The sequence below is a fragment of the Equus asinus genome, chromosome 28, assembly GCF_041296235.1.
Source record: "Equus asinus isolate D_3611 breed Donkey chromosome 28, EquAss-T2T_v2, whole genome shotgun sequence".
NCBI classification, from domain to species: domain Eukaryota; kingdom Metazoa; phylum Chordata; class Mammalia; order Perissodactyla; family Equidae; genus Equus; species Equus asinus.
This window is the reverse complement of record NC_091817.1, coordinates 44,516,880-44,530,838: the sequence shown is the minus strand read 5'-3', so window position 1 is coordinate 44,530,838 and position 13,959 is coordinate 44,516,880. Positions and strand designations below refer to the sequence as shown.

At 43.9% G+C, this 13,959-nt stretch overlaps 1 protein-coding gene across 2 annotated transcripts in view; it reads right to left on the bottom strand.

Moving 5' to 3' along the window:
* Positions 1–13,959, bottom strand: part of HSD17B2 (hydroxysteroid 17-beta dehydrogenase 2) — a 62,030-nt gene that overhangs the window by 16,534 nt on the left and 31,537 nt on the right. For both annotated transcript variants that reach the window (XM_014843381.3, XM_014843444.3), the window contains exons 2-3: positions 10,745–10,957; positions 4,645–4,830 (exon numbers count right to left, since the gene is read on the bottom strand). In XM_014843381.3, the coding sequence (XP_014698867.3) occupies positions 4,645–4,830; positions 10,745–10,957 (399 nt within the window). The remainder of the gene's footprint in view (positions 1–4,644; positions 4,831–10,744; positions 10,958–13,959) is intronic.

Below are 13,959 nucleotides of genomic sequence, written 5' to 3'. Positions count from 1 at the left end.
CTTCTGAACCTTGGTTTTCATGACTACAAAATGAGAATACTAATACTTACTCTGCAGGATTATCGGGATCATATATCTGATAGCATCCAACAAATGCCTGAAGCATAAGGGATGCTTCATAATAATTGCTAATACTTATTAGATGTCTACGATATTCCAAGCACTGCTCTGAGTATTTGAACATCAGCTCTAAATGTACTTAGTGGTCACAACTGTCCTGGGATGTAGGTTCTATTATTATCTTCATCAACTCTATTTTAGAAGATGAAAAAACCAAAGTGCAGAGAGCTTACATGACTTACCCAAGGACACAGGAAGTGATAGTTATAGCTAACTCTTACATAGAATTTACAGTGTGCACACAAAAACTTGTACATGAATGTTCATAGCAGTATTATTCATAATAGCCAAAAAGTGGAAACAACCCAATGTCCATCCACTGATGAATGGATAAACAACGTGGTATATCCATACAGTGGAATTTGATTCAGCTTTAAAAAGGAATGGAGTTCTGATACATGCCACAACATGGATGAACCTTAAAAAGATGAATGAGGAAAGATTTTGGAGCCAGTTAGGAGGGGGAGAAGGAGTGGCAGCTGCCCAGAGGAGAGGTAGCTGGCAACTGAAGACTTTTGGAAGGAGAAAAGAAGCATCTAAAAGGGATTTTCATTAAATTGGGTCTTTGGGGATATAACCCTCTCTTCTATCTTTGCACAAAGTCCTTAATAAAATCTGTGCTTTCTGAAGTCGGCTTTGCTTTTCGGGCGTGTAGTCAAGTGCTAAGTGTTGATTCAACATGGTGTGAAGGATGAGGAGAAAAGGCTGTGCACATAGGGTGGAAGCATAAGGGAAGCATAAAAGCGTAAGGGTGGAAGGAATGGGTGTTAGAGTTTGCAGAAAAGGAAAATGTTTGAACTAGGAAATTAGGCACATGTGATAAGTTGTTAATCAGAGATAATTATGTTTGACCCATAGAAAGAGCCCAATTGGGACTGAAAAACATGCACTCGTCACTGCAGCAGGAATTGGTGCCGTGTTGCTCGAGCTGAATCAAATGTCGACAGTTTCTCAGGCATTTCTACCATAATACTGGAATTGAACACATTGGCCAAATATAGTTGAAATTAAAAAAAATAAAACAGAATTGATGTCTCACTAAGAAGAATATCTGTCTGGTAGCTAAAACTACCAAAAGATGTCCTCCAGGAGTGCTTGGACCAAGGCCTGGGGCAGAGTGAGCCTTGATATAGAGAGCCAAGATTGGGTATTAGAAGGGGAGGCCAGCCCCCAAAGTTGGTTTTTTTTGGGGGGGGGGTGGGGAGGGTGGGAAGGAGGCAGGAAAGAAGGGTAGATACATCATCCATTGACCTTTAAAGAAACTGAGATGGGCCCAGAGGCATTTGACCCAATATTCAGGTCAACCCAGGTGTATTACTTTTCTATTGCTGCTATGACAATTTACCACCACCGTGTGGCTTAAACAATATAAATTTATTATCTTATAGTTTTGAAGGTCAGAGCTCTAGCTGGGCTAAAATCATGGTATCAGCAGGGCTGTATTCCTTCTGGAATCTCTAAGGCAGAATCAGTTTCCCTGACTTTTCCAGCTTCTAGAAGACACCTGCATTCCTTGGTTCATGGCCCCTTCCTCTATCTTCCAATCTTTCTTTGACTCTGACCCTCCTGCCTCCCTCTTGTAAAGACGTGTGTAATCGCCTCAGACCACCTAGATAGTCCAGGATAATCTCTGCATCTCAAGATCCTTGACTCGATCACATCTGCAGAGTCCCTTTTGTCAGGTAAGGTCACATATTTCAGGGTCCAGGGGTTAGAACATGCATGTATTTGGGGGACCACTATTCTGTCTGCCAGACCAGCTGCCTACTCACAGCACGCTGAGACACTTTCTCTGGGGATATTTGCTATGCAGCAATGGAGAACTGAAACAGAGTTATTGATTCCAGCTCAGCTTCTGCTGGCTGATGCAAACTTTCATGATAAATCAACACCACTGAAATTCTTGTCATGCAGAGGGTGGCAGAGGTGTCTGGCTCAAGACAACTTGATGGGTCAAGGCAACCACTAGCTCCTTTTGGAGAACACTTCTTAGTGACTAACTGCCTTGTCTCTCTCTCCATGCCCCCTGCTTCAAAATGAAAAAAATACCAGAGATGAACTCCCAGATAAGCACGTTTTCCAAAACTGTTATTATGTTAACTTTGCCAAGAGACACATCATCAAGTTGGCATCATGTTGGATGTTAATTTCTGTGGAGTGATTGATTATGTATTGTCTTTTACACATGCGTTGACTTTTCTGATCCTTGTATTACAGTCTAGCTTCTTATCCTCTGCTCAAAATCTTTTCCAATGTTTTGCCAAACTCTCATCAGCAAGTGTTAGAGATTTCCTCATTTTGTTTTCTGCTGAATTCCTCTACTCCTCATCAATGAGGGAAACTATAAGCATCATATAAGAGTTTTGTTCCTGTCTTCTTACAAACACTTGCCCTGTCAAGTGCATGTGCTTCCCATCTGTTCTGATTTCTGGCTACTGCTTTAACAACTTCATAAAATACCTTGGGTGTTTCTGAATCCTATAAATGAACTTGTTTCTAGAGTTTCTCTGGGACATAAGGATTCCAAGCTGCATGTGATGAAGGAAGACTCCCCATGTCTAGGTGACTGACCAGGTGGGAGAAAGGAGAGCCAGGCACAGAGAGAAACAAACCTAAGAAAGCTCAAAGCTCTGAAACTCAAAGGACCAGGACAAGAAGAGAAAGAAGTCAGGAGAGCAAGCTTTGAGTTGCTGATAATAAGTTTGGTTTCAGATGTGTTGACTTACTGATGATGGTAAGATAATGAAATGGAAATAGTAAGGCTGGATGTGAAGAATTTGCACATCCAGGGGTGGGAATAGGAGTGAGATGTGTGATTTATTTTAACACTCACGGTTTCCCCCCAGTGGAAATACATGACAAGAGAGTACAAAATCTTGGCTTGGAAAAAGCTGTAGAGGCCAAGATGAAGAAGTATGAATGGGCATCCTCTGTATTGTCAATTCTTCGCTTACCCATTCATTCATCCATTTTTCAGCCATTTGCATTTCTTCATTTATTAATTGAGCTTCTAATACATGCCAGACACTGGGCCTACAGCGGACAGTAGGCATATTAGTGATAAGGAAAGTAAAACCGTATAAATGAATGAGCTACTCAAAGTTGAGAACAAAGAAAGAAAAGAGAAAAAACTCCTTGTCAGCGTGTCAAGGAGAAGACAGCAGTCAGTCATTTCAGTAAATATTTGTTGAATGAGTGAGGCAAGGAGCATGTGAGGCTTTTCCAGAAGTACCAGACTCTGCCAGGGAACTGAGAAAGGTGAGGCTTCCACAGAGGGAAAATATGGAAAGGCTACTCTCAGAAGAAAGATAAGGGTGAAATATTGCAAATGCGTTTTCTCAGAATTTGTTTGCTTCAGCAAGGTAGCAAGAAATTGGAAATACTTCAGGATACCATATAAGTTAAAATATAATACTCATTGCTCTTAATCACCTTAGACTTCTCTCTTCCCATCTCCTCCTCCTCCCTCCCTTTTTTCCCGCCTTCTTTCTTCTTCCTCAGCCAATCAACGACTCTAATGACACACTCACATAGCAGTTAAATTCAAGGAAGTCACTGAGTCAAGGCCGGGAAAGGGAATATGATGGACGAAAATAATTGTCTAGGAAATACAAAGAACCTCTCCCCAAAAAACAAAGAAACAAACAACAACAACAACAACAAAAATAAGTAGTTGGACCCTTTATTTAAAAAAAAAAAAAGTGTTACCTGGAACCAATTGTCAAACAGTGAAGAGTTATATTCCTCTATTTAAAGGCAGGATCTTGGAGGCCAGAGCCCACCACTTTGGCTTCCCTCTCACCCATGCAGTGTCCCAAAAGACAACCCAATGGACGCTACCCAAAGCTGAGTAAAGCTCTGAGGAGCCCCAATTTGAAAATGTCTGTCCTAGAAGAAAGGATGTGATATCACATAGGTGGGCATTGTTTACAGGAAGGGAGATTGTTAAACCCTTGACTCAATTTGTTGACTCTCTCTTCTTTGAAATGGAGAGAGATGAGTCATCAAATGTCACACCCTGACCCAATATCCTTGAGATTGTAAAACGATGCGAAGGATTGTGTGGAAAACACTGGTAGGCAGCCAACCGAGACATGAGACTCTGACAGTTCCAACAGAGTGAAGATACGTGCCTACTCATCTTGCAGAGAAAAACACAGTGTGCTGAACTTAGGGAAAACTGAAAACAGGTTACTTGCAATGTTGACATTAACTGTATGTGGGATTTCCCGTCCAAATCTGGGAAGCTTGTGCGTTGGCAGTCACATTGTGAAGGTATGAATCCCCAAATCCCCAGTAATGAACACATGCTTTAGAAAGTAGGTAAGAGTTTGTACCTGAAAGGATTTGAAAGGAGAGAAAGATTTGATTGTGTTAAGATCAAAAGTAAACATACAATGTGACTAATCCTGACCCAGCGCTGCATGAGCGTGTCCTGCTTTCTTGTTCATCCCACAAAGAACGCAGCGAGCCATGTCTTGCACGATGGGCACTGCACGGCCTCTTGGAGAAAAGTTAACTCACCTGCCATGCTGCTGATGCTCACGAGCCTCCCTTTGGATCTCCTAAGAAGAGGCAAAAATGCCTTCGTGACTTCCACTGCCCCAAAGAAGTTCACAGCCATGCATCGTTTGTAGTGGGTCATGGGGATGAGCTCCCCCTCGGCTGGGAAGCAAATGATCCCAGCATTGTTGACCACAGCCCACAGTCCTGAGAACAGAAAGGAACAGCCTTGAGGATAGGCGAGAGTGGAGAGCAGGAGGATTTTTAACACTGCAAGCTCTGGAGTCAGAAGGGCTCCTTGGAGATTTAAGATCTAGACTGATCACGTAAACTCTCGGGCCTCAGTCTCCTTGAATAACCTAAAACCAACCACCTTGGGGAGTTGTGTGGAGAGTAAATGTGTGAAATGTTAAGCAATGGTTTTTTGGAGGTGTTTTCTTTTGCCTCAAAGCCGTCTCCTATATCCAAGAAGCTAGGTATTTGCTCTATCTGGGGAGGTATGACAGCAAGGGGAGGTAATAAGAATCTACCTCATGTTTCTGTAGAGACAGTATAACATCTTTAGGACAACGCAGGATGATATAGGAGCCTGTCTTCCCTTTTCCCTAGACTAGAAAAGTTTCCCTAGTCCAGGGAAACAGGAAGACAAGGGCAGCAGTGCCAAGAGCTAAGGAAACTGCAGAGTCCCTGAGCCCTATTTTCTTCCCCACTTAGCCTGACCCTCTTGACTGAATCACCAGGAGGGCTTGTTCTAACACAGGTGGGTGGGCCCTACCTGCAGAGAATCTGTTTGCGGAGGTGGGGGGGGTGGTGGCCTGGGGTGGGACCTGAGAATCTGCATTTCTAACAAGTTCCCAGGAGATGCTGAGGCTGCAGGTCTGGATCACTCTTGGAGAACCACAGTCCACACGTGGTGGTATTCAACCTGGACTGCACATTACGATCACCTGGGGGGCTCTTTAAAAGCCCCAATGCCCAGGCCACATTCCAGCCAATTAAACCAGAAACCGAGGGTAGGGGAGAGAGGGGACCTTGGCATTAGTGGTTTTTAACATTCCCGGGGTGATTGAATGTACAACCAAGGTTGGGAACCAGTACCCTAAATGGGAGGAAAGAGGTACTACAAAACCTCCAGATGTTTTGGGGGAGGAGGATCTGGAACAGAGGTTAGTAACCTGGGTCCTCTTTACCTGGGAGAAACAGAGGTGACAGGATCTAAAGTGTGTTTAGCTAGACAGACCGGAAACAGATTCTCTGAGTTCCCCAAGCCTCAGCATGATTTAGGACAGTGATTCTCAAGGTGTGGTCCAGAAACAGCAGCATCAGCGTCAACTGGGAACTTGTTAGAAATGCAAATTCTGGAACCCCACCTCAGACCTGCGGGGCCAGAAACTGTGATCAGAAATTGTTACTGAAGCTCAGCATCTGTGATAGAACGTGCCCTCCGGGAGATCCTGAGGCACCCTCAGGTGTGAGAACCTGTAGTATGTCCAGGAACAGAATGAGTCTCAGTGCTAGCAGAGGCAGGGAAATGGCAGGAGGCATCAGCCCTAACAACGTCTTTCTGATGGCATCAAGGAGGTAGGCAGCAGCTAACCTGCACAAGGACCCCACAGAGCATCGGACATCTCAGCAGGGGCAGCACGAAGCATTGATGATCGAAGGCAAAAACGTCCCATCCCCAGGAATTTAGATGCTACCCCGGGGAAATGAAGTGAAGCTCAAAATGACTGACATGGTTTTTGCCATAGGACAGAAAGATGGCTCAAAATAGAAATTGAGTTGAGTTACAGAAAATAAAGCTACATTTCTTGCATACCTGAGTTGGTGGTCCGACATTTACACACAATAATGATTGCAAGCCTTAAATGAGAGGATGCCTGGCATGCAGTAAGAACTCAACAGCTATTATGAGGATGGTGATGGCTGGAGAAGATGCCTCCACTAGCACCTTCAAATGATGGTTATAATTCACTCAGCCTGATGCACACCTTGACCAGTGAACATGGAGATGGCAGCTTGAGAATGCCCTAGAACAGGGGCCGGCACACGTTTTCTATAAAAGGCCAGAGAGTAAATTTCCTAGCATTGCAGGTCGTACTGTCTCAACTCTGTCACTATAGTGTGAGAACAGCCACAGACTATCTGTAAATCAGTGGGAGTGGCTGTGCTCCAATAAAACTTGATTTATGGACACCGACATTTGAATTTCACATAATTTTCATATGTCAAAAAATAGTCTTCTGATTTCTTTTAACCATTTAAAACTGTAAAAACCATCCTTAGCTCACAGGCTGTACAAAAATAGGTGGCAGATCTACCTAATATTCTTTAAATGACAAAGTTAAAGAGAGAGAGAACAGAATAGTGATTGTCATGGGCTGAGACTATGGCTCTAAAAAGACAGCATGAGAGAGCCTGGTGGTGATGGAACAGTTCTGTATCTTGATTGTGGTGATTTTTGCACAAAGCTACACTTGTTAGAAAATTGCAGAGCAACACACACACACACACGTATGCAAGTATAGCTAACGGAACCTAAATAAAGCCTGTGGATTATACTAATGCCACTTTCCTGGTTTCGATCTTGTACCACAGTTATGCAAGATGCCGCCATTGAGGAAAGCTTGGCGAAGAGTGCACAGGATCTCTCTACATTCTTTTGCAACTTCCTGTGAATCTACAATTATTTCAAAATAAAATGTTTAAAAAAAAAAACAGGGAAAGCCAGAATTTGCCAACTCCTGTCACAGAATTCCAAGCTGACCAATAGCACGTTATACCTATAGGCCTTAATAGTTTTTAAATAATTAACATTAATTAATACATTAATACTAATTTAATAATATGCTGTGTGGGAACACAGCACAGTTGCTGGCCTTCTGACAGCAGCTGAGGTTTTCTGGTTTCTCTACTGGCCCTAGACGATTCTTTAGCAAACATCCTTCCTGGTGACTTCAAACTGCCCTGTCCCACAGCTCCACATTCTTTCTGATTTGAGAGGCTGAAGTTGAAAGAGACCGTGAGGAGAGCAGGCAGAAGCGGTATTAGAAATCCTGTCCCAGAAGAGGACTTCTCTCCAGAAGGCAGGGCCCCAAAACAGCAGGGACTGACACCCTGGAAACTGCCCTTGACACCCTCCTTTCTCCCTAGACATTAGTGTGGTATTTCCATATCTAGAACCCACTGCTTTACCCTTCAATATAGTCGATAGTGCCCCTCCAGGCCTCACTACAGGGGTCTGTATTGAATATCTCCTTGAATAAGACATGGTAAAGTCAAGCTTATAAGAGGGACAAGCTCAACCCTATCAGATAGCAAAAGATCAGCCCACGAAAACTGTCTTTCTAGAAAATGACCACACATTGCTAAACTTGCTGAAAATTAATTCCCAATAACCAACCATCTATGTTTCCCTCATCCTATTTATCAGATGTTTATTAAGGATTTACTATATGCCGGGGACTGTGCTTAACGTTGAATGAATGGGAAATAGGAGTCTGTACTGAACGCTTGCCTCATGCCAGGGGTTCTTCGAGGTGTTCTCTGTATAACTACTCTTTAACTACCAAATGGAGCAGGTAGCATTACTCTGTTTTTGCTGGGAGTGGCAGCTTTAAAGAGGATGTAAGCAGGAAGTGCCTGAGGCCTCCAAGGGCCAGCAGGTGGTGTGGTGGTTAAGTTCCGCATGCTCCACTTCAGCCCCCCAGGGTATGTGGGTTTGGCTCCTGGGCGTGGACCTATACCCCATTCATCAAGCCATGCTGTGGTGACATCCCACATACAAAATAAAGGAAGATGGGCAACAGATGTTAGCTCAGGGCCAATCTTCCTCACCAAAAAAAAATACATAAATAAAGACTGGGTCCTAACGACATTGCTTGAGTGCCTGGATTTAGACATGCCTAAAGCTAACCAGTCTTTTCAATTATATAAGTAAATACATTTCTTTTATGCTTTAGCAATTTTGAATTGGGTTGTGTCACTTGCACCTGAAAGAATCATGATGGAAACATGGTTTTTGTTCTCAAGGAACTTAGTGGTGAGGAGTGGGAGATGGACAGATACTTAAAATAATGCAGTAATATGGGCGTGTGCAAGGTGTAATGAGGGAGTTCCGGAAGAGGAAGTGAATAATGCCACCTGGATTATCAGGTTGATCATACAAGAGATGCTATATTTGAGCCAGGTCTCCTATGGGAGTAGAGTCCACAGGTGGACAAAGGCAAGAGTCTTAGAGAAAAGGAGTGGAGCCAAGAGGGAAATTTTGGTAAGAGGAAGCTGGATGTGCAAAGATGTGAACCAGCACCTTCTATTATGGAAACCATTCGGATTTTACTGAGTGGACCTGCAGGTATTGCAGACCAAGGGCGTAGCAGGGGCCATTATCTTGAAAGGCCTTCTAATCCTTGTTAAGGCATTTGGATTTTATTTGGTGGCAGGTAGAGAGCCACTGAGCCATTCAATGAAGCAAAGCAAAATACCTACCATAAGCCCGGCTCGTGGGAGGAAGCCAAGACGTGGGGGCTCTGTATATCAAAGAGTTTTTAGGAGTCAGATGACATTGTGAGACGTGCACATTGAAAACATTACTCTCCCCTTGGAAAGCAATGGGGAAGGAAACCCAGGTTGCAAGGAGGCCATTGTGGTAGCCCAGGTAAGAGATGTGGCCACCGCTGCCTGGAGATGGTAGGAAGGGGCTGGGATGATAACTGTCTAAGGTAGAAGTGACAGGACTCAGGACCAATAGGGTGCAGGGATCAAGGGCAAGGTAGGGGTCTAAGTGACCCCCAGGTTGCTGACTTGAATAACTGGTTAGGAAGCAGTGCCAGTGTCTGAGCCATGGATGCAGGAGGGAAAACTGATTTGCAGCCTGGCAGCAGGGGAAATGATAATGAGGTCAGTTTTTGACATTGAGGTGGGATGTCTGGCAGACAATTCTATATACATACAGGTCTGGATGTTGAGAAGAGGGCTAGGTTGGTGATACAGATTTGGAAGTTACTGGCTTAAATCTCAGTGTTTCTCAACTCTGGCATAGCACTGGCATCCCCTGGGGAGCTTTAAAATATACTGCTATCTGGGACCCTCAAAAAGGATCTTCCTTACAGATGACACTCCCAGTAAAAAGAGAGCAACAGCATCAGCCTCCTTGTTGAAGGATTAGCTGAGTTACTGTATGTAGATACTGATTTAATTGGTTGGGGGAGTGGTGCCCAGGATGAGTGGGTATCATGGGTGTGCAACCTGTGCAGTCACACGGGACCCGGTGCTTCTGAAGGGTCTCATGCTTGGTTTAATTCTCTGCTGGCACCATTGCAAAGTCTTAATCATTGTTAAAATAAGCGACCCCATGTAATTTTCATTTTGCATTGGGCCCCCCGCATTATGTAGCCGTCCTGGTGAAAATTCCTGGTGTAGGGAGAGAAGAGTATAGCCCAGGAAAGTTGGAGTGGGCATTTGGGGGATGGAGCCCTCAGTAACATTCACATTTATGCAGAGGACAGAGGAAGAGGCTCATACAGGAGAAGCAAAAAGATTGATTGGAGAACTAGGAAGTCAAGAGGGGGCTGAAGACCCCAACGCCGAGGCAGAGGAGGTGATCGACATGTTTAAACACTGCAGAGAAGTTAAGAGCTTGGTGTTTAGGATAATACCAATTAGCCTGGCCAGACCTGTTAGGGAGGCCTGATGAGAATTAAAAACAGAGGGTGATAGAGTTCCAAAGAGCTCGGCCATGAAGCAAACAGAAGAGAAAGGGCAGCGGCTGAGGGAGGGCAGTGATTACAAAGTTATATTTTTAAAGTCTAACACATGTTCATGTTGGTAGGGGGAAAGATGTGAGGAGGGGACGGGGGCGGTAATTAATGGGAGAGTGACTGAGCAGATGTCGGAGGGAATGAGATGAATTCTGTAAGTTCTGTGAAGACAGATGACTCATTGCTAAAGTCTTCCTGTCTACGAGAGGCCCAGCATGTCTCAGGTACTCAGTACACGAGTCTTGACGTGCAGCTGGCAGCCAGAATGGGTTAGAGGGCAGTGGGTGGAGGGTGGAACCAGAGTGGGGCATTTGCAAGGGGGGTGGACAGCAATCGAGGGCAAGGGTAACTGAAGGCGGTACCTCTGTTCTGCACCTTCTCCAGGACTTTGCTGTAGGCGTCTTTGATCTGCTGCGGGTCAGTGATGTCCAACTGGAGCACAGACAGGCGCTTGGAGCAGCTTCTTCGTAATTCCTCCGCTCCTGATCCCTTTGCATCCAGAACTCCGGCAAATACTGTGAAGCCCAGCTCATCCAGATGCTTAGACAAAGCATGGCCAATCCCAGAATCGCTACCTGCAAGGGGTCAAGATAATACAAAGTGGACTCAGACCAAAGTGGCAGGAGAATTTTCTTTATTTGCTAAGTGGGAAAATGGGCAGAGAAACCAAAACAGATAACTTTCTCTGCATTAAAAAAAAGAAAGGGAAGTGAGGTACAATTTGGGATGGGGGATAAGTGGAAGGAGAAACTGTGATGGGGGGATGGTCCCGGAGTGGCTGGAGGCCAAAGAACTTAGGAGGGCAAACTAAGACATCTAATGGAAACTTTTTTATTAATCTCTGCTGTATTTGCTGTAACCTTCTTCACTCCATAAAATATTCATTACAAACTAATACTTTGGAGTTGCTTTTGCTTTTTAGAGATGTAACAAAATGTCCCGCTTCAAAGCAGACACAGGGTGATGACAGAGGCTGCCCCCAGGAGCCAGATCCTTCTGGACCATGAAAGATGAAGGCTCATAGCCACCTGCACTTCTCACCTCCTCAAAACTTTTTCCCTAGCCATGGCCGTCTCCCAAGCCATTGAATAGACATCAACCCTAGAAAGAAACCTGCAACAAAACCAAATAGAAAGCCCTAAGTGTAATGCTTTGTGAAAATAGAGGATAATATAATATGTAAAATGTGTCAGCCCTCTCAGAATTTGAGATGGGAGTTTACACAACCCATTCTTGAGAATATTATGGACCCTGGAAAAATTGTTTTACCCCCACAAGTACAAAAGATAATATCTGAAATTCTGATGAGGACAACATGAACATAAAATCGCCCTCTGAGCCATACCAGAATAAGTGTGTAGCAGTTAACACATCTCTACAGCTCTAAAGATGAGAAATCATTTTCACATTGGCTATGTCATGTGGTCTCTCCTGTAAATCTTAAGGGATCTCTCTTGGCAGCAGTTGGGGGCTATAGTCAGGCATCCCCCTAAAAATCAGAAAATACAGGAAATCAGAGAGCACAGTGTTAATCAGCTCAAGGATCAATATGTAAGCAATCAGAAAAGATGTCTGACTTCCAAGCTAACCAGATTTGCCAAGAATCTGACCAGAAGTGTTACTGTCTCCTATTAAAAAAAAAAGAAATGACAGGCCCAAAATGGAGTCGCTTGTGCTAAGCCCCACATCAGCAAACCAAGACCTAATATCAACCCTAATTGCAGTTTCAGTGTCTCCCAGGAATGCAGCATTTAACGAGTTGATCTGCAATTACCCCATCAGCACTAGGAGGTAATCCGCCTGTAGATCCTTTCCACCCCCATAGGAGGGTGACCTTTCCTGAAATAATCCACTCTTTGCTAATAAACTTCCTTTTTCCGCACCCTTTCTGCCTATAACAGCCCTTTCTTTTCTGCAGGTCTTTGGAGCTCCTTTCTATCTGCTAAGACAGGGTGCTGCCTGATTCAGGAATCATTAAATAAAATCAGTTAGATCTTCAAATTTACTCAGTTGAATTTTGTTTTTTTAATACCCGAAAGAGAGGATGATCACCATCAGAAGGGAAAAGGACAGAGAAACAGGCATTCACATACACTGCTGATAAATGTGAAGCACTAAAACCTACATCCATTTTAAATGTGCATATCCTTTGACCCAAAATTCTCAGTATCTGTCCTAGAGAAAAAAGTCACATATGCAGTCATGCATCACTCAACGATGGGGATACACTCTGAGAAATGGGTCATTAGGTGATTTCACCATCATGCGAACATCATAGAGCATACTTCCACCAACCTAGATGGTATAGCCTGCTACACACCTAGGCTATATGGTCCCAATTCTATGGGACCACCATCAGATATGCAGTCTGTCATTGACCAAAACGTCATTATGTGGCACATGACCGTTTTCAGAAATACATAAATGATGTTCTTTACAGCACTGTATATAAGAGTAAAAGAAGGAATTAACCTAAATGTCCATGAATCCGAGAATGGTTACATAAATTATGGTACATATGATGGAATATGACAAGCAATTTTAAAAGACGGGGAGAGCTATATCAATTGACATGGATATTGCTCCAAGAGACTTTAAGTGAAATAAAATAAGTTACAGTATAGCACTTATTACATAGAATCCAACTTACACTCCAAAAAAAGGGGAGGGATCTGATTCTATACCTACCCGTGCGTGGAAATGTGAAAGAAAGATTTGAAAGAAGAGACCCCAAAACAGGCATAGCAGTTACTTTCAGGAGAGGCAGAATGGAGGGGACCTTATCTTCTAATGTTTTCCACTTTTGCTACAAGAAAGGACTTATTTTTCTTGTGTAATTTCTCTTCTTTGAAAGGTCATGCCAATTAGAATGGAGATTCACCAGCCCTGTAAGTGTAGAGAAAGATGCAAAGAAAGGCCAACGTGGCTGGTGTCTGCAAACGCTGCCTGAGAGAGAGCAGCGGCCTTAGCAAAAGATGTGGGCTCTGGCGTCCTTCTGACATCCCTGTTATGAAGTGAAGGCGTCTGATACCATCATTGATTGCATTCAACTCTTGCTCCATCTCCTTCTTTCCTATATGTCCATGTGCATCTGTGCCCAGGAAACAGCCCCTGGCATATGCCTGGTTTCCTGACCAGGCCTGGCCAGAGGAGGAAAAGATACCCACTGAGGCAGACACAAGTATCTGGGCCATGTGACAGATCTCTGCCTTGGTGTAAATTAACACATTAGAATTCTGGTCCTAACATATAATAATCTATAATAATAACAGTTCTGTGAGCCCAGCAAATGTGGATTTTCCCTGTAGAAATGGACCTGCCACTGGACAAATCCAACTTCTGGGTCTACAGTGGTAAGGCCAGATCCTGGACAGTAGCAAGTTCACCAAATAGTGGGTACAATGTGTGCGACCTCTCCCTGGAACCCCCCAAATGTCACCGGTGGCCAAATCTGTTCTGTAAAATTATTTTCCAAATGTCTACAGTTGAGATTACCATTCCCATTTTACAGATGAGGAAACTGAAAACAAGAGAGGCCAAGATCATAGGGATAGTAGGGATGGACCTGGACCTTTTG